The sequence below is a fragment of the Brachycentrus maculatus genome, unplaced genomic scaffold (assembly GCF_059751285.1).
Source record: "Brachycentrus maculatus isolate JH-2025_06_01 unplaced genomic scaffold, ASM5975128v1 h1tg000412l, whole genome shotgun sequence".
In the NCBI taxonomy this organism is placed as follows: domain Eukaryota; kingdom Metazoa; phylum Arthropoda; class Insecta; order Trichoptera; family Brachycentridae; genus Brachycentrus; species Brachycentrus maculatus.
This window is the reverse complement of record NW_028281161.1, coordinates 123350-145075: the sequence shown is the minus strand read 5'-3', so window position 1 is coordinate 145075 and position 21726 is coordinate 123350. Positions and strand designations below refer to the sequence as shown.

Here is a 21726-nt window from a genome sequence, read left to right as displayed (position 1 = left end):
TCATCATTTTCTTTTGCCTTCGTAAAAAATGTTGTTTTCGTAAGTTGGTAACGAATGACGTCACAAAACGAATTCACACTACTACTATTACAGGTTTACAAAGCAGATACATAAAGGGATACGCCCCATAACAAACCCGATGACGTAAAATTTTATGACGTAAAGCGGTGTCCATTTTTCATTTTATTAAAATATCTAATGTTTAAACTTTCATATCTCCCTTACTTCTCTTCAGATTTCAATAAGAATGTTACCAATAGTTTTGTGACTTTTCATATTAAATTATTAGCCAATAAGAACACATCACGAGAATGATCCATCGATTGAACTGGGATATTTGTGCATTATCGTGATGATATAATTATTGTACATTATGCATATTTTAAAAAGATTGTAGCATAATTCAATATTGTATTATGGTGGCTGTACCGCGTGTATACTGCCAAACCATCGCAGGTATAACCTTGGTCCGTTCGGTTCGAACAGTCCAAACCGGTTATTCTTAATAGAAAAAATGTTTTATTTCGATCCTTTAGTGACGACTGAATTTCTCTCCGCGTTCCGCCGTTCCGAGACATCGTCCCAGCTTCAAATGGATCAAGTAAAATAAATATTACTCCGCGTACTTCTAATGAATAAAGCTCTTACGTATTTTCCATTAAACAGAAACATTTTGCGTTTTCCGCAAAAATTGCCTGACAGATCATAAAGTCGTTCTGAAATAGAATGAAATAACAACTATGTAATTTTTTCCACGTGAATTTTATTTGACCAGCTACCGGGTTTCGTCGTAACCGACATCATCAGACTGGTCATATGATGATGTCTGATGATGTCGGTTGCTGGTCAAATAAAATGAATGTGGAAAAAATTACATAGTTGTTATTTTATTCTATAAAAGCAGTTCCACCAAGAAATGTCAGTGCAAAACTTAAATCGTCCTTAAATATCGATGCATTAATTTGCAATCATATGTACATATATGAGTATGTACACACGTAATATTTATGAACGCAATTTGTTGTGTTTCTCCTTTAAAAAATATACCTACCTACATTTCTTTGAGTGCCAATGTCATACTTTAAATATAACTAACTGAATAACCATCACGCCGCTTCCACAGGGGTAGGCAGAGAGAATAGAACCCCATACCACTCTGTCTTTGCAAACATTCTTCGGCTCTTCCACATTCATGTATCTCCTCATACATACCCGCCGATTATTCCGAATCCTGATCTAATCATGTCATCTTTTCTCGGTTCTGCTCTGCTTCCATTATCAACTACGTTCGCCTAAAAGTTCGTTTGTTTTTTTTGTTGTTTTTATTGAATTTTTTTTTACAAAATACATATTTAAATAATACAAAATAGTTGGTAAATATACAATACATTTCAAATATAACATTTCGACCTCTCTAATATAGTAGATACTTGTGTTTAGAGAGGGAGTTCATTTAACAATTTTTTTTAAAGTAAATTAAAAAAAAAATCTTTGGTATGGAGTCTAGGAGTCTAGTCTGGAGTTTGTTTTACAATTATTTTTTTAAAATCAAATTGAAAAAAAAATTCTTTGGTATGGAGTCTAGGTAGGGGTGAGTCTTATATGTTTTTTTTTTAAGTTATAAAGACTTTATAATTTTCTATGGATTTCAAGTTTTCCGGAAATTTATTTTTAAAAAATTACCTACGTACCTATAATGTTGGTCTACATCTGCGTAATATTAAATTATTAGAAAATCTAGGGTTACATGAAATTTGTACTTCAGTTGTTTTTTCTTTAAAAGTTTGTAAGATTTATTGTAAGCTTTATTAATTTATTGTATTTATTTATTGTAAGCTTATTGTTAGCTTTATTAATAATTTCTTTTATTCTTATAAATATAACAATGTTCACATATGGATTTAAAATAATAAAGTTGGATGTTATCTTATGTTGGGCCTTATTACATTGTTTATCTGAGAGACTCAGAAAGGTCGTAGGCAAATTTGAAAAAGTCGTAAGTACATTTGTACATTGGTGTCAAGTGTTAAATAGTTTGAATGCCTCCTTAACTTTTCTTCTGTTAGAAAAGCTCTCTCTCTCGAATTGAGGAAGCGTGTTTCCAAATTTACCAACAAAAGTTGGGAGGTTCCTTCCTTCCTTCTGGCGACTAATTAAATTATTGTAAGTACATGAAATTTCGGTACGTCCCTACGTATTGTAGGGGTGGCTTATTTTTCATTATGTCGAATCCGCACACCGAAATTTAAACAGTTGGAAGCGGAAAAAAAACAATATTGTACATAGTTCAACATAGTTTTAAGTCTCTGCTTCAGTGTAAGTCGACAGTTGGTATTTTCTGCAATAAGTGAATATAAAAGTTTTATAATACAGTAATACCCCCTATGACGTTGACCTCTCTATCTTAGATAATTTAAGAAGGCGATAGTGTTTGAAATTATATTTCTATATTTTACCTAGTGGAAATGACTGTAATGAGTCATTTAAAATTAAAATACAACTTAAAAACATTAACTTCCCTACAACGTCAGCGTTATAGGGGGGTTCACTGTACTTACGACCAATCAATGATTGTTTAATATTGCCCAGACTTACTTATTCCCCACCCAAGAAAATTCTTGGTCTAGCATTTAACCCTCGAGAGAAATATAAGCATTTGTAGAATCAATATTTACTGCACTAATTTTGTGATTTTTCCATTTTACGACTTGCTAAATAACTTTGTTAAAAATCACTATATTAAAGCATAATAGCAATATCGATCTGTTTCGAAGCAACAGCATATTACATAAGATTATTCAATACTTTGTGATTATTCAATAATAAAATATTTTGTGGTTTGCAAGGCTTTTGTAGAGATTCCTTTTAGATATTTGATCCTTTTATATTTGAGATGCTCTTTACAATTAATCAGTCTTGAGGAAGAAACTCTATACTTCGAAACAAGTCGATATTGTAATTAACTTATAAATAATTAGATAAAGGTACAAACATTTCACTCACCAAACTAGACCATTCAATATGGTAACCCAAGCATGGATTTTGTTCGCTCTATAATCCAACTAACGGAAACCGTAGAAATGTATTGAATTATATATAATCCTGTATATATTGAGCGTTGTTACATTTTACTTTAGCAATATGCATACATATAAGTTCATTAATTGACTCGACAGTCACTTTGTGGTAAAATTCATCCATTTTTTAAAAAGTTTTACTGAGTTAATAACATGTCAAGTAGTAAATGATCACAAATTTAGCTACAATAACGTAGAAAACCTAAAAATAGTTAATACGAATTGTCATAAACTGCAACAATAGAAACAATAGAAATTCATAAAAATATAAATGATAATAAACTCAAAATTAACACTTTGACAACGACTAAAGGGTCCCCCCCTATTGTCTATATTCACACTGATAAGAAATAAAAAAAAAACATAAACATAAAAACAATTAAATAAATAAATAAAAATAAGAAACAGCAACCTTCAACGTCCCAAGAATCCAAATCTATAATTTAGAATACGCTTCACATGTTCACGATGTTTGTTTTGTTCAGTGGTGTGGCGTTCTATTACCTCTATTACCATTGCGGAGAGGCGGCGTGATGGTTAGTCAAGGTATTTTTGCACCGGGTAAAATGATGAGGAGTGCATTGAAACACGTGCCACAATAGATTTTAAGAAATAGTGGTATATAAATAGTAAAAAAAAAAATTATAATCATTATCTATAAAATTAAGAAAGGTGTATTAAGATGGTTTGAACATGTGGAACGAATAAGTGAAGAAAGAACGGTAAAACAAATTTAAGAGGCGAATGTAGTTGGAAAAAGGAGCAAAGGAAGACCGATAAAAACTTGGCAAGGTCGGGTATAATAAAAATAATAAAATTGGATAATTTATATAGCGCCACTTTCGTAAAAGGTATGTCAAATACTTGAAACCGGTCACGTTAGGAGTCGAAATAATCGGCGGGTATGTATGAGGAGACGCATGAACGTGGTGGAAGAGGCGAAGAATGTTTGCTAAGGCAGAGTGGTGTGGCGTTCTATTCTCTCTGCCTACTCCTGCGGGGAGACGGCATGATGGTTAGTTAGTTAGTTTAGGTATTTTTTGCACTGGGTAAAATGCATGGTGGAAGCATAACTTAGTATACATATCGCTCACCCCTTTCAACAACGTCATATATCAAAAATCGTCAATTTTCAGTGTTGCAAATTTTTGGAATCCCCAGAAAATGTACTATATCCCAGCAAAAGTGGCATATTTTTAACTTAATATTTACCCGCTACAGGGCAGAAAGTGTTGTTTTTGCATTTTGAAGAAAATGTAATTTTTAATTATTTTTAAAAATAAACTAAATATTTTTCAAGTGGAGAAAAAATCATAAAAAGATCTGTTGCACAGTAAAAAGTTCAAAAAGTGGCTTGATATTTATCTTTAATACATTCATTATATTTTTAAACTTTAAAAACGATCTCCTGAAAAATCAAGTTTATTGATATATGACGTTGTTGAAAGGAGTGCGCGATATGTAATTGATACCACATAAATAAGAGTAAATTATATGTGCACTGTAAAATGAATTTTTAATAATTGCAAAACATACCGACCTGTTTTTCGCACTGAGTAAAAAATTTTTATTTGCATTAAATTTACAATTTATTTTTATTTTTTTTGCACTGTGTAAAAATACACATTGGAATCGTACCGTAGCTACGGTACTACGTAGTACGGACATGGATCAAAATTACGGCTATCTTCGTAACTTTTGCACTGAGAATTATTCTATAGTGCAATTGAAATGCAATCGTAATATAATAGTACCGTAAAGTGGGTATACTTTGCACCATGGGTGATACTTTGCACCACCTTCTGTAAAGAAATTGTAGAGCTGGTCATCTCTGATACATGTCATTTTTCATTCTACTTTCTATTGTTTCTGATAGATGGCACTTCAATCTACTTTTTAGTTTACGGAAGTAACAGTCGGTCGCTATTGCTTCAATGCGTTTTTCCTGTCCGAACGTAAAGAAAGTTTTCTGTCTGAAAATTGTGTCCGAAAAAATCCAGTGGAATCAGTATACTGAAACTAGTTACAACAAGTGAGTGGTCTCTAAATCGTAGGTAGATAGGCCCTGCTTTTCTCAAATGCTGTATTTTTTAGTTACGTTGTCAAGTTTATGTAAAAATAATATTTTTTTAAGAACTGACTTGTATTGACCACATTTGGGGTAACATTGCACCAAGTGCAAAGTATCCACAAAAGGCCATAGTCAATAAATTTTATGAAAAGTCTTAAAACGGCTAATACAACTTGACATGTTTGCTAAATATCTATTGGTTTTGTGTACTTACTTAATTCCTGATGGTATATTTTTTTCAAAAATGTCAAGAACACACAAACAGCGGCCTTATGCCAGACGATACTGCGATTTTACACCGAAGAGAGTGGAGCAGTGTTTGGAGGCCATTCGAAATGGTACAATCAGTCAAAGAAAGGCCGAAGAAATTTTCAAAATCCCCAGAATGACGATTAACTATAAGCTCAAAGGTCAGCACACAAAACCTGTGGGAAAACCTGCGATATGTGACAAGGGCGAAGAGCAATCCTTCGTAAACTGCATAGTAGACATGAGTGAGTACGGTTTCCCAGTGAGTGTTTTTAACATTCGCTACATTCTAATAGCCTATTTGGATAGATTTGGCAGAAGATTACGAATATTAAAGAACAACGTACCAGGCTCTGAATGGATAAGATCATTTTTGCAAAGACATAAAACCTTGACTGTTGCTAAAACTAGTCAGTTGCTTAATCGGTTGCCATTAAAGGCGTATGACGATGACGTGCGCCAGAGTTTTCAACAGTTTTTGGAAGAAAACAGATTCAACCCAAAGAATTCAGTCTTAAAACGCAGGAAAACGATACCGATAGAACCAGGTAAGAGCATTGCTCACGATCCAAATGTCGAAATGAACGTTGACGAGACACAAATGCTACCTGAACCAACTACATCAATGATCCCACCTTCCGCATCGAAACTTCCAGCATATCTAGCATTAACTGATTATAGTTCACACGGAAGCTTTGAGGAAGAGGGAGAAGAACAAAAACGATGACTGAAACCAGTTATAGTATTTGTTCTTCCGTTTCATTAGGACCAGTAAAAAAGAAGGTGGGAAAATATGTCGTGTTTCATTATGAAGGAGAAAAATTTCCGGGACAGATTTTGGAAATAAAGAAAGACAGAGCTGTTAAATCTATGCAGGAGAGTCTCAAATCGTGGAAGTAGCCGATGAAGGATGACTTTCTTCAATATTCTTGGAAGGATGTAGTGGGTTCCATAAAAGAACCGAAAATGCAATCCAAAAGAGGTTTCTTTACCGTCCCGGAACTTGACCATATTTAGACCTAATTTAATTTTAATTCCTATTACCTATATAGTACGATATGTTTTAATATCCACCTTTTATTTTATATAATTTTAAACCTTCAGTATTGAAAAAAAAACATTTTTGTTAGTTTTTCAAAATTTTTTCAAAAAATTTCTATCAAGTGTCTTATTTTTCCATAATTATACAATATTATAATCTGCATTTAGTGAACTGTGAGCCAAAACCCTTCATAAGGTGTAACAAAACTTGTAGGATAGCCTTTACTTTGCATAAATTTGGATTCTAGTACGAAAAGTGTAGAGAAAATATCATGGTGCAAAGTTGTACTTTACCCCGGGATACTTTGCACCAAAATATAAATATTAAAAAAAAATACAGGCAAAATAGATAAAAATTTAAAAACGTATCAGACATGTTACAGGTATATGTGTTATTACATTGCAATAGTTGAAACCGCAGAAAAAGTAAAAAACCTGATCTGAATAGACAATTTTTTGAAAAAATGCAGTATTTTGGTGCAATGTATACCCACTTTACGGTACCATACATAAAACCTGTTCCTACGCAGTTTCTGTGAATTGCACTCCCAGATTATAGTGAAAGTCAAGTCGGCCTTATTTCCTACGATGACTTATTTTCAGTATGCAAAATAGTTGCGTGCTTGTGAAGGCTTCGGACTGTATGATTATTGGCGCGACGTAATAAGTACATATCGCTCACTCCTTTCAAGAACGTCATAAATCAAAAATCGTCAATTTTCAGTTGTGCATGTTTTCGGAATGCCCAGGAATATATAATATCCCAGCAAAAGAGGCATATTTTTAACTTAGTATTTACCCGCTACAGGGCAGAAATAGTGGTTTTTGCATTTTGAAGGAAAGGTATTGTTTAATAATTTTTTTAAATATACTAAATATTTTTCAAATGGAGAAAAAACCTTCAGGTTTTACCTAAAAAGATCTGTTGCATAGTAAAAAGTTCAATAAGTGGCTTGATATTTATTTTTAAAACATATAATATTTTTAAACTTTAAAAACGTTCTCCTGAAAAACCAAGTTTTTTGATTTATGACGTTCTTGAAAGGAGTGAGCGATATGTACATGTATTATGCAATTTTTCAACAACAGCAGTAGATATTTCAAACATTGAAAAGCCGTCCCACAGCATGCCCAGATCTAATACAGAAGCATCTAGGCTTCCTGGCAGATCTGCTCTTGCAAAGCATTAAAAAAAACTAAGTTGCGAAATTTATTGAAAATGTGAAACAATATAAAATTGTATCCCGATTTTACTGCGAATTTACATTTAAAAGCTGATATTTCAAATAGTTTCGTATTTACGAATCAGTGAATCCGTTTGTCAAAATAGCCTTATTAGCAATTGGCAGGAAAAATATCAATCTTCGTGACACACCTTTATTTAACAATTAATACATAAATTTAAATGGAGTTCTACGAATTAAACGACAAATCAATAATTAATTTAATTGTATTTTGAAGCCTTTGGAAAAACCCCTTACTCCTCAGGCGGCATTAAAAACAAATATGTTTCTTTGTTTGTTCACTTCATTTACGGTGTGTCCAAATCCTTGTTCGCAAATCTAGCTTTCTCCACTGAGGAGTTGTTTTTACATTTTGACATCTCAACATAGATGTAGAAGAACATGGAGGTCTGGGTATTTACAGGGCTTATGACCTGTCATAGTGAGGCAGGTTCTTCACCTGGGCTGGTTAAGTGGTTAATTTACACACATGTAACTTTTACAATTCTACTCATGATTGACAACTACACAACTCATTTTGTTTGGACTCATATACATCTGTTTATATTTTATAACTGGTGCTTGTTTCTTAATACTTTTATGGAGTTTAAATTAATTTGTTTTATTTTGTTTCAGGTTTTTATAGTCGGCAAGTTCCAATATGACGTTAATAATTTATTGAGAATATAGATATCCTTATCTCACCACACGAAGCTGTCTGTTACTAAACAGTTTTCTACCGAACACTAGTGAGTGACGTAATCAACTCTAACCGCGTAGTGTAATAAAATATTAATATATAGTAAAATAAATAATTTCTTGTTATTTCCGGTAAATCCTACTCGCCTCAATGTCGCAAAGTCTAAGTGAGAGGTTTAAGTTTAGTTTTAAGTTGCGTAACAGTGGCGAGAAAATGCCTTCCAAGAAGCAGTATAACTTGGTGCAGAACGATGACTACGACACCAGGGTTCCTCTTCATCCCGAGGAAGCCTTCCACCACGGGATTACATTCCAGGCAAAGGTAAACAAATACATTTTTATCACAAATACATTTATATCATAAATTAAACCCTGAAGAGGGCAACAGGTTGTTGCCGAAACTAGTTGGTTAATAAAAATGTGAGTGGATCAAAACACAAAGTATTTTTATGTCTCGAAATAATATATCAATATGATCCACAAAGTTAATGCTTTCAATGTACTTAACAAAATACATTTTTATTCGTTACAAAGATTGTGCTTTAAGTCATCATTACTAGGAAATTTACTGTTTAATATAAACCACGTTCTGTATAAATGTGTATTATTGAATTTATCTAGCCGTCAGGATTTGTATAATAATTACGAATTCCTTCCTTCATGGATACTAGTCATGTATTATAATTAGTTGCCACTACTTCGACCTCAGCTTTGTGACCATCAAGGCTCGTATCGAATCGTTTATTACTCGATTACCATAAATAGCTTATTGTACTTTGATTAAAAACATTATCGCCAGATTCACATAAATACTAAACTAATAACTCGCACACGATACTACATATTAACAATTATTATGATTAGGTTGCGTTCATCACCAATAATTCATTATTCTAATAAGCAAAAAACCTAACTTTTATGTTATATTTTAACAAAATTCAAATGAATGTATACTATTTTAAGCAAAATTGTTATTGGATATGACATAATAATATTTACTTATCATCGGTAGTCCGTAAACAGCGTCTATAGAAATTTACGCGTCTTTTATTGAAATGTTTCCTGTTTTTGGTTGCAATATGTGCATAATATATGTTTGTTTTCATCTTTTATTTCCTTTTTTCTCTATTAATTTTTCTCCTTTTATTCTGGTATGATTACAATTAGCGTCTTATTATAGTCAAGGGATAACTGGAGAAGAGTCATTGCTTACACAAGGATGTCAACCCCCAGTAATGAGGATTAAGACGGAGAAGAAGCGTCATATTATATTATATTGTAGTACATTATATACACAGGCTTTGTATACGTGGGATTTTTTATTTATGTTTTAAATATAATACAAATATATAAATGAAAGCCTGGATCTTGTCATAAAATGATAAGATACAAAATTATAATTCATCAAAATTAAGAAGTTCTAGGCAAAACGAAGAAAACGAAATATATACGTTATAAAATAAAAATTTCGTTCCTTTGTTTTTTGTATTTGTTTTTGTAATGACCATATATGACACAAAAGTGTTCCTGATATTTACCTATTATGTGATTTGTAGATTATTTAAGCGATTTGATTATTTAAACATGTATATTGCGAAAATTGCGATATAATCTGAATACCCATACATATATAATAAATTAAATTGTAAATAAAAATATTTGTTTTTTACCACTTGAGTATAATATTAATTTGTAACGACTAGTTCCGGAAGCTACAAATGCTTCCATCTACGGGCTCGAACATAAACAAATATATTGAAAGCCGTTGATGCAAATATCTGTAGCTTTCGAAACTAGTCGTTAAAATAAATATAACTCTTTAAAGTAAAAAGTTCCCGCAATAAAAACTGGGTGCAAATAGCAACTAAACGAATAAATGGAAGAATACGGAAGGCGTTTATCCAGCAGCGAAGAGCAACGGGCTAAAGAAGAAAGGGTATTTATTTTGGCTTTGCCGTCGAAATGGGTGTTTGATTTTGCGAAAATCATTATTGTTTTTGGCCTTACATCATATGAATTATCCACTTTTCGTCACCTGTCACAAGTTGAGCAGATAATAAATAACTATATATGTTCACGCACGCTTCTTTCTTTCGGTAGATAGCTCGAGCGGCATTCGAATGGCCATCTTATGCACTTTAGCAAACAGGAAAAAAAACTGGACTGTAGACCGGGAAGATCCGAGGTTCTGGAGTACCTCTACCGTGATTCAAATCTGACCGTTTCAAAATAATGGTGTAATCTTTGTTCCACCTAATACTGCAGTTATCATAAATATTAGGTTAATAGCTGTACTCAGCTCTAATAACCCTCCCCATTCATTCGCATCAAAGGTTTGATTTCCGTTCAATAGAAAAAGCTTTTACGCGATAATAACTTTCTTTTACAGATGCGCAATGGAAATAATGTAAAAAGGATTCTAAGAAAATCTTATAAGTAGGTATCAAATATTACATTTCAAGCTTACTTTTGTAAAAGTAATTTACGTATTTTCCGATTTTAACATTTAAATTAAATTGTCCATACGGAAAAACTCTAAGGTTAAATGAAATGAATAATGATCAAAAGTATTTTTTTACGAATGTTATGTTAAAAAAATATTTTTATTTTATCTTTATAATTCAGTTCACCTGTGATCTTCCTTCGCTATATGAAATCTTGAAAATACTCTTTTTGTACATTTTCTACAAATACATGTATTAAATAATTTTTTTATTTTTCCATTTCACGAAAGGACGGATAAAATTTTTGTAAAATGTTTACTAGCTTGCGATTGCGATCAAATGATAAAATACATTATTGTGTTTTTTTTTTATATTTATTTTTATATTTTTATTTCAAATACATTTTTGCAGATCTGTTTAGTATCTTAAGCTTATACATAGTGTAATAAAGGTACTGGGTATTGTAATAAATGGTAGGTCCTTTATGGTATATCCCTCAAACACAAATAAAATATTCGACATTTCAGCTTTATAACGTAAATCTTCAATTTTCTTTATTTATTAAGTTGGCGTTTACTCTGTGTTTTTCCATAATTTTTCATAATTCATGAAAATCAATGGAGGATTCGTGATATCATTGTCTCTTTTTTACTAATAATATTATACAAAGAGAATTCTGGGTGCAAATACGTCACTTTGACGTAAAGTGATCTTTTTCCTCGTTAAAAAAAGTAATTTAAGAAGTTCTTGAACAAATTCTACCTTAAAAGTATAAGCTCAAAAATAAAATATTATTATAAACTCTTGATTGTGTCTAAATACTTGTTTAAAAATCTGGATTTTCTCCAATAAGATTTTATTTTCTTTACATTATTTTTCCTAAAAATTTACAAAAATATTCATTTATATCATGTTTAATGAGAATTGTAAGTATTTTTTCACATCTCAACACAGACGAATAAGAATATGGAAGTCTGCAGAAATTTGAAGGGCTTATAGGCTGGTTTTCACTTAAATCAGCCTATGAAGGTCGTAACCCCTGTAAATGTCCAAACTTCCATATTCATACTCTTCTTTGTTGAGATGTCAAAAAATAATGTTTAAAATATTATTGTATAGCGATTAATAACTCCTTCGTGCCATTATATACGCTTTATAAGCCATGGTATGAAAATTATCGAGTAATTCTATAAAATTCTATAAAATTTTACCATATACGGGTGTCATATAGTTCTAAACTAACTAACTAACCATCACATCATCGTTACTCTACAGGGATAGAACTTCCATATATTTTTTAATCTATTTTAGGATGTTAATATATATATTTAAAAGAAAACACGTGTTTTTCACCACTTGAGTTATATTTATTTTATTTTAACGATTAGTTTTGAAAACTACAGATGCTCCCATCTTCTGGTCTAAATATAAACTATTAAGAAGATGGAGCCATCTGCAGCTTCCGAAACTAGTCGTTAAAATAAAATAAATATAACTCAAGTGGTAAAAAACAAGTTTAATCTTTTAAATTTTGTTATGTCTTACCACAAAGTGGATGCAGGAACAAAAAATATAATGTCAATATATTGTGATATAAATAACTCTTAGGTGGAGAAACCCAGATATGTGAACAAGGATTTGAACACACTTAAAGTGTTAAATTATTTCTTACGATTTTCCGTTACGTGCCAAATCTATTATTCGCGTTAGGGTTGTTTCTTGAAACCAAATAATCTTATTAAAATCCCACACTTACAGCTTACAGCGATGCGTTATATTCAATTTATTTGTAACCCATAACACATTAAATGTGGAGGTCTTCCTCAAAAAGTTACATTTCCAATATTGCTAAAAAATATCCTTTAAATGCCAATCTGTTCTGTGCACTGTATTCTATCGAAATGTTAATTAAAGTTACGACAAAACGTGACCAATCCTGTGTTAAACCAATATGAAATCATCAAATCGCACCTAAACGTCACAATTTTAAATTTCTAAATACTTAAAATCGATTGAAATGGAATTGTGACGTTTTGGTGAGGACCTCCACAGATGGAGTATTTGTTTTGAGTAATTATTTTATAGCAAGGCACGGAGTTGATGGAAAGAGCATTGTCGAATTGTACCTGTCTCGAGCAGAAGTACACCAGAACTCTAACCAGTTCTACGCTTGACGTCACACTTAAAAAACCAACCACATATTCTGGATCAAACATTCAAATAGTTCTCTTCATAACTTTTCCGTATAAGGGTGGCAGGGCTCGAGGATTTGCAGAAAGCACGCATATATATATATATATATATATATATATATACAATATATATATATATATATATATATATATATATATAAATATATATATATAAATATATATATATATATATATATATATATATATATATATATATATATATATATATATATATATATATATATATATACATACATATATGTACAAAAATCATTGCAGTGAGTTGTATTTTTTATATTTTTATATATATATATATATATATATATATATATATATATATATATATATATATATATATAAATATATATATTCACACACATATATTATTCTGAAACCGGTTGTCAGAAAGTGATATTTAAATAGATTGAATGAGGAATGATAAGGAGAGCGTTGTATGACCGTACTACAAAGTTAACAGCGCTTTCAATATACAAAATTGATTATTTATTGTTATTATTACGGTATGGTGAGGACTGACCGGAGTAATTTCGTCGTAACGTACCACGTTACGATGCGAGCATTCGTACAGTCAGTCAGCGAGCCGAGCTCGTTCCGAGTACTCTACCCGATGATGTTCGGATGCCCGCCGCGAATGTTACGTTACGGCGAAATGCTCCGGTCAGTCACCACCTGTGTAGATAACACTAATTTTCAATGTGAGTGTTCCCATGTAGGCAATTCCCTGGTATACGAGAAGCCTCTCAAGTTCAGGAAGCCTAGTACAATTTTTTAATATATCACTAAAATACGAAATGACAGCTGGTAAAGCGAGAAAAAATGGCTTTTCCGAAAACTTTGAGCTCTGGTTGAGTGCCAAAAGTAGTATGGAATATTTAAAAAAATATTTTTACGTTATGTGCAATCCAAAATGCAACTTTTGAGATGTATTTGTCTTTGATATGTAAAATAAATATTTTTTTCATACATCAACGGCCCACTCTACCCCGCAGTAAACGGCGTGATGGTAGTAGTAATAGTAGTCATTCTCATTCTTGGTCATTTTAATTCTTAGTCATTTTCTTGTTGTCTATTTGTTCCACATGTCCATACCACCAAATGAAATTGACTGTAAAATCGGGATGCGATTTTCATTCACATTTTCAATAAATTCGCAACTTAGTCAAAAAAAATGTATTGCGGGCTGTCAAATATCCCACCTTCAATATTTTTCAAATTGACTTGCTGTTTGACTCGATGTATTCTCAAATGATACGATTGCGTTGCAAATAATACGAGTCGAAAAGACTCGCGCGTGCTTTCGCGAAACACTAATTTTGGCTCCTTATTTCTAATGACTTTGGCATTTTATTGATCCGTATTGTCAAGAGGTTAAAGTTACCGGTAAAAAGATAAATTCCTCATTTTATCGAATAGAAGCAAAGTAAAAGTAATTATGTATTTAAGTTTTAACTTCAGTATGGAAGTAGTAATAAGTTAGTATGCATGAGTAAACGTAAATAAACTCATATCCTATGTTTACTCACAAGTCAAATCATAGAACTAAAATCATATTCCTAGGTAAAATAATCGCTAACTTAGAATTTTACTGCTTAGAATTTATAAGAACTCTTATTTTTGCTTAGAGTTTTGTGAAAATATAAAACTTAAAAAAAGTGAATCCGCTCACGAGTAGGTAAAGGCTATAAAACTTTAGTTGAGTAGGGCTTTGATAAGCGGCTAACATTAGCCGTAGATAGATTTCAGAGTCACTTGGACGCTAGGTAATTAAAACAATGGTTAATATATTAAAATATTTGTAATTCATCGATGGTGAGAATTTACTTTAGTTTGCATTTTTATTAGGAAAACATGGCAATGTTTCTTGGTCTAAAGTTAAATTGGGTTTTACATTTGGGAGTGCATCAGTGAATCGGATGGGCAGAACTTGATTCCGAGAAATCAAGTGGCGTCGAGAAACAAGTTTCATTTATTAATGGGTATTGGGACGTGTGCAGGAATCATTTAGCGTTCTCCAGGAGCATGGAGTACGAGTTTAGTTCTTCTAATCAGTCAGGGCGCTAGAAAGAAAATAAAGGTACTCACGTTCGAAGGTCATAAAGACCGAACCTTGTCGACAAAACACGCTTTTGCTTTTATGGTTCTATTTTACGGGTAATGAAGAAGGGCTAGGAACGGGCAGGCTTGCTTATACGTAGCCAAGAGGGTGCTCTAGTACGTGGAAAAACAACCCAACGGGTTTATAAGGGGGTGTACCTATACAACCCTCCATGAGATCCGAGGATCATAATAACAGATTAATGTATCTAGAACCCGATCAAAAGCTACCAAGAAATATAACTATTTTCATCTATTGATGCGGCAGACACTTTTTAATAAATCTATCCATTTTTAATACAAGTTTGACTTGGTAAATACCACTATTTCTTAAAATCGAAACACGTGTCACAATATTTTAAGAAAAAGTGGTATATATCTACCAAATAAAACCGAAATTAAAAATATTTTTTATTTTTTTTATTTATGAATAGCTTACACTTTACGTAGGACCTTTGTTAAGTTGAATACTAGAATTGAATCCATCTTTATATAAGTGTAATACGATCCAATGCAAAGAGTTGTCTAAAAGATCCATTTAAAAGTGTAAATTATCGCCGATTTAAGTGTTTGATACCCGCATAAGCGTTTTTCAAAGACATAAGACGATGATTATCGAGAAAAAATGCTTAAGGTTAGGATAAGGTCAATGGATAAGAATGCTAAAAACCGGATATTCAATCGCGATAAATTGCCGTACGATCATTGGGTTTATGTAGATTACTATATTAATGACGGGTAGGTACTGGAATTAAGGCGAAATCACACCGAAACGAAGAGACTGAAAAAGAAAATTTAATGGTCGATGAGCAGAGAATTGATACTAAATTGGACAATGGACCATAAGTCGACCACGAAATCGTCGAGCGAGACCGACGACTCACGCGGTAATGCGATATAAATATTTTATCGCGCTTATGTAATAGCCGGTGTACCTCGCAGGTAGGCAGATGAAATGCGTGAGCAGCGAACACAAACCCGCGACCTTGGATGCCAGCTTCCTATCCATCGAAAGCAAACGCGCTATGCTAATATAAAAATAACACCCATACTGTGTATGTATGGTATGTAGTTTATGGCTGTCCGCTTTATGGCGGGGTCAATGTAACACCATGTATCTGGCCCTGACAACCATACCGAGGTCTAGACCGTGGACATTAATAGTATTATTCCAACTGATTGAACACATCTAGGTATGCACTTTTTTCCCGCCAAGTTGGAGATATTCTATTCGGTATTTGAGCTGTTTTCATTTCTTATTTGTTGCGAATAGTAGTTGCATCGAATAAATAATTATCGCACATGAATTGCGCTTATACACGGCTAAATCATTTATATAAAATACATCCACATGCGACATCACATCTCTATCACTTCCCACAATATTCTTCATCATTCCTGTGCAACGTATCTCGTTGAAAACTTAATGTACCTTTCCGATCATTTTTTGCCCACTTCTTAGGAGTGAACACTTTCCATTTCTCCTCATATAAAATAATTTAAAGTTATTCCTGTCCAAGCTACCAGACTATGAATACAATGATTACAAAACCATGTGATAAATGTATTCGAGATAACGAGAAAAAATAACTTCTTTGGTAGTTCTGGATTACGCTGTTGATTCGTAGGGTTCGTTAAAACGCAATGATAAATATTACTTACACAACGCGTGCTACCTCACTGTTCATATATAGCGTCTGAAGTGTGCATCTACAACGCGCGCATACGCGACACTATCTTATTCTATCGCTGTATCATTGTTCGTATACATCGCTCTCTTTTGCTCCACTCCCGTGGCATCGGAATGTATAGTTATCTTTCTTCTCTCTCGTATCACGAAATGTGCCTAGTAAACGTGACGCGTCCTTGAAATTTTACTCTCGATTCTCGTTCAACAATCGATAAAAGAATCCCCGCCTAAGGAAATTCACAGTTAAAATTTATTAAATTATGAAATGTTCAGGTCACGAGTCGGAATAATCTGCGGGTATGTATGTATGAGGTGATGCATGAATGTGGAAGAGACGAAGATTGTTTGCAAAGACATATTGTTGCGGCGTTCTATATTCTCTGCCAACCCCTTTGGGGAAGCGGCGCGCTGTTTAGTTGGTTAGTTAAAATATTCATGCATTATGCATGTATGTAATATGCTACATATTATATGCATTCAATACATCACATGCGAGTATGTTCTAGAATGTTGCAAAATATTTTCAAATATACCGTTTAATATTATTGTTGGAATAGTCACTAAAATTATTTCATTATTGATTCGGCAGTCACTTTGTGATAGAATCTATCCTTTTTTTAAATTAAGTTTTACTTAGTAAAAACCACTATTTCTCAAGATCTATTGTGACACGCGTTTCGACGCACTCCGCATTATTTGTGTGCACCATACGGTGTTCGAAAATGAGGAGGAATGCATCGAAACACGTGTTACGATAGATTTGAAGAAATAGCGGTATTAACTAAGTAAAACTTGAATTAAATATAAAATTATTTCATTGGTTTTTACTTCAAGTTTCTCGAATTTACGTTTCTGTATTAAGTCCTATCAAATCAGAAGAGTCCGAATCCTCGAATTAAACCAACTCAATTAACTTATTTTTCGACAGTAGTCTTTGACAGGCTATGAAAGAGATACCTTAGCGTAATGATCCAAGAGTTATTGAATTGGAACTGTTTCTGGTTCGACGAGCTTTCTGCTAAAACATTTGCTTTAGGGAAGGATTCATACTAGTATTTTTATTATATTATTATTTAGTCTCTATGACGAGGTGAATAAAAAAAATCGTCAGTCATTAAAAAAGACGGAGAAGTTAATCAATCATACTTACGGTAAGATGAACGGTCTGTTAATAAGTGTTTTTATTAGAGATGTGACTAATAGGTATAAGTTATTTTTTATTATAGTTATTTTATATTGTATTCGATACTTTTTGTCGGTTTATATTTCTTTTATAAATAAATAATTTAAAATGTGTATATATCGTAGTCGTACAGGATAAAGTGACCAACTGACAAAACGCAAAATGTTCAGGAGGGCCATTTAAGTCACTTTTACTTGGCAAAAAAATAAACATCAATGCAGTTAGTCATTTTTTATGCTTCTAATATATTATACTTCCATGTTTAAAATCCTTTGGGATTTTTTCTGGGCAATATTAAGCTAGTATAATATCAAATAGTCAATGATCACGTTTTTGTTAAAAAGTGCACTTGGTCACTTTCTCCTTTATGACTACGATATATAAAAAAATAATGTTTTGTAAGAAAATATTGTAAAAAACATATTTTGTTCATATCTTCATTCTCGGTTTTGTCACTCATCTGCATAGTGTTTTAATTTTGTTAGGACTATTGTCCTTTATTCCAAAAAAAACTGTGTCGTCTTCGATACCATCCAACGCATTTCTTAAATGACGTTGTTTTTCGAGAACTTTAGAATTGCCACGCTCTTGACTAGCTTGCTTTACTAATTTTATTAAAATATCGAAGTAGTAATTGTACTTGGTTAAAAGTTTCGATACAGCATATCTTATATATGGATTGGTATTTTACTGGTACTTTCGGACGTACTATAAAAAAATAGTAGTAATTTTTAAAATTTTATTATTGCTGATTCTTTTTTCGTTGTTTGTGGACAAAATATAAGCCGAACTCGGTTATTAAAAGGTAAATGGGACCAACTGAATTTGCTCATTATACTTGATAACATGAAGTATCTGGAACAATTACATTATTCAAAAAGGTCGCAATTCAAAGAAAAATACACAATACACCCGTTACACACATATCATATTTAACTGTCAATCCGCTTTTCCCATAAAATATGGAAAATCCAGGAATTCTTTGGGTACAAAACCGAAGCTTAATCAACATTTGACGATCGCATTGCTTATTTTTTCGCGTCCGTGATGTTTTTTTCAAATGCAGATAAAAATAAAATATTTTTCCACAATGGATCATGAAAACTTTTTAAAACTTCAAGATTTTCGCGCCACGTTCTATTTCACGAATAATTTACTCCTGTTCACGAATTGAGAGATACTTTCTCTTATCAGAAAATATGTTTATAATTCGGGGGTTTACTGACACGCTCTGGAATTGATTTGATAATTTCCACCTTGTAATGTTTATTGTTCATTGTCCTTCATTTATCCAAACCCTTATCCGAACCCCAATGGTGCATAGGGCACTGCATCATATAAACTCAGTGTTATCTTGAGCGTTAACATACGAAGGAAAGGTGATCAGCCCTCCGCGTCAGGTACCAGTCCAGGGTAAAATTGAATATTATCTTATATTTATTTCACCCCCCTGGGAATCGAACCCGGACCTCAAGAACGGTAGCCAAGCGTGCTGTGTCATTGACCTTAGTAAGCATAAAACATAAAAATATGGAAACTATTTTTACCCGAAACAAGCAAAAATAAAAGTTGTTTATTGTACTGAAGTCCTGAACCGGCGGTGTTAGTAGGTATCTACTAACTTTACAAAGCTTAAATGTTTTACATAGAGTTTCAACCATATACGTGTATATTTTTTTCAATGTTGCTGACGAAAACACTAACTATTGTATATACGTAGGTATGTACTTAGTATCCCAACTATATTCATAAACGTAATCTGATCCCGGCGGCATCTCTATTGCTTTGACACGTCAACAGTTTTAAGATTTATTTTAACGATATTTTTGCTCTCTATACCCGAGATGTAGCTCGTTATAAAAGTGAATAAATGTATAAAGAAGAACATAAATAAAAATATCAACGATTATTTCCTCGTTATATCCTAGATCTCGCTATTTCCGTGATCGTAATAACAGAATTCGACATATACCGAGATTTAAGAACACTTACAACTGTCTTGTCCTTTTTCATACATCAATTGCTTTCTAGTTATTGGTTCTATAGTATGTGTATGCTGATCTAGTGACTTCACCTTAACTATAAAAATAAAGTTTTATCGTGATAGCAGTTTGATTACGTCCAAACTTTCAATTCTAGCCACTACTAGATTACACGTAACACTTGCAGCTTTTTTTCAATGAACACTATGTCTATATATGTGGGTATCAACCAATGAGTCATTATTCCTCATATGCAGCGTGTGGTGTGCTGAGCCAATACATTCGAACCCTAAGAAACATCATCGTAAAATTAGGGTGCCCGTTATGGTCAATTTATGGTTTGATTTAAAAAAATGTGGTTCTTTAAACCCCAAAGTAAATTAACTTATAGATACTTAAGAATATTATGAAACGTAGTCAATATGATATTTCAATTTTATTACATCATAATATTCATTTATATAATATGTATACATAAATTTCAATATTTCTTTTCATATTTTGTATTTTTCCGTGACAGATATTATTTTAGTTCTTTCTTTTTCAACAATGAAATGAGGTATGTGATGATACGGTTAATTAACAATAAATAAAAGCTTTTAGTGTTCTCCGTTTCTTCAAACATTTTTTTGGTTGTTTCTCGTTATTGCCTTGAGTAACTTGTTTTTATAAAGGTACTAGCAAGATGATGTACGAAAAGAATTCTTTTTGAAAAGTGAGCGAATCACACAATTCCTTTGTTCGTTGGCTTTGTAATCACGAAATGAATACAATTTTTACAAAGTAATAAACGTTGATTAAACATCAAGAAAAAAAGTAAAAAAAGCTCTTAAGAAAAATAGTTTTCTTTAAAGAAAAACGACGGAATGGTCTATATTTGTTAGTAAAGTTTCTTTTTAGAGATAATTAAAATTGGTTAAAAATTTTCATAGTCATTTTTAACGATTTATCTTTAAATTTAACCCTTTATTTACCCTGATCTCAATTGATACTGAAAAATAATAACAGGAATGTAAATCATTTCAAACATAATGGGATGAATCCTGTTGTTGACTATTCAGTTCCTGATTCGAGGTTCGATTTCCACTCACACGTGATTGCTTTATGTATTCAAACGTGAGTCGCTTTAAACAACATAAAAGTATGTTAATAATAATAAGTAATAATCTTAGATGATTTATACAGCGCTATTTTCGTAAAAAAAAACTACCTAAAGGGCGCTTATACAGGTATGGATTATGATATGAAAATGATGAGAGAAAATAAAAAAAATACATATTAATGGAAAAACGTCGTCAATCAGTCTGAAGGAAGGAAAGTGGAGCCGCCGTATTGTTGCGCTTTCTGTTGCATTGCATATTCAAGTATGTGCATCAATAAATAATAGAAATATAAACATACCTTTTGAAAAAAACCTAGTTATTAGGTATTTTTCTAAGACATTAACGTAAATTTCTTTACCATACTTCCAAATTACCTATCTTGAAATGTGTTTCTTTTACTGCTACTACTACCGTCAGGAGTAGGCTGAGAAGATAGAACGCCACGCTCTTTTGTCCTGACATACACTACTAGCTTCCTTCACTTCCATACATCTAGTCATACATGCCTTCCGATTACACAGACTTTTGACACCACCAGATTTTAGGTTCTGATTGTTCTGATCGTCCCAAATCTTTTTCGGCCTCGTTTCGTTTTCCCGCTAATATTCGCCAAATATACTTTCTTAGTCATTTTCTCACTATCCATTCGCTCTACAG

General features: G+C 32.3%; 1 protein-coding gene across 1 annotated transcript in view; it reads left to right on the top strand.

The window, feature by feature from the left end:
- The window catches only part of LOC148302774 (carboxyl-terminal PDZ ligand of neuronal nitric oxide synthase protein-like), a 113739-nt gene that overhangs the window by 3058 nt on the left and 88955 nt on the right, over positions 1 to 21726 (top strand). The window contains exon 2 of the mRNA XM_088271034.1: positions 8298 to 8682. Within this exon, the coding sequence (XP_088127160.1) occupies positions 8512 to 8682 (171 nt within the window). The 5' untranslated portion in view covers positions 8298 to 8511. The remainder of the gene's footprint in view (positions 1 to 8297; positions 8683 to 21726) is intronic.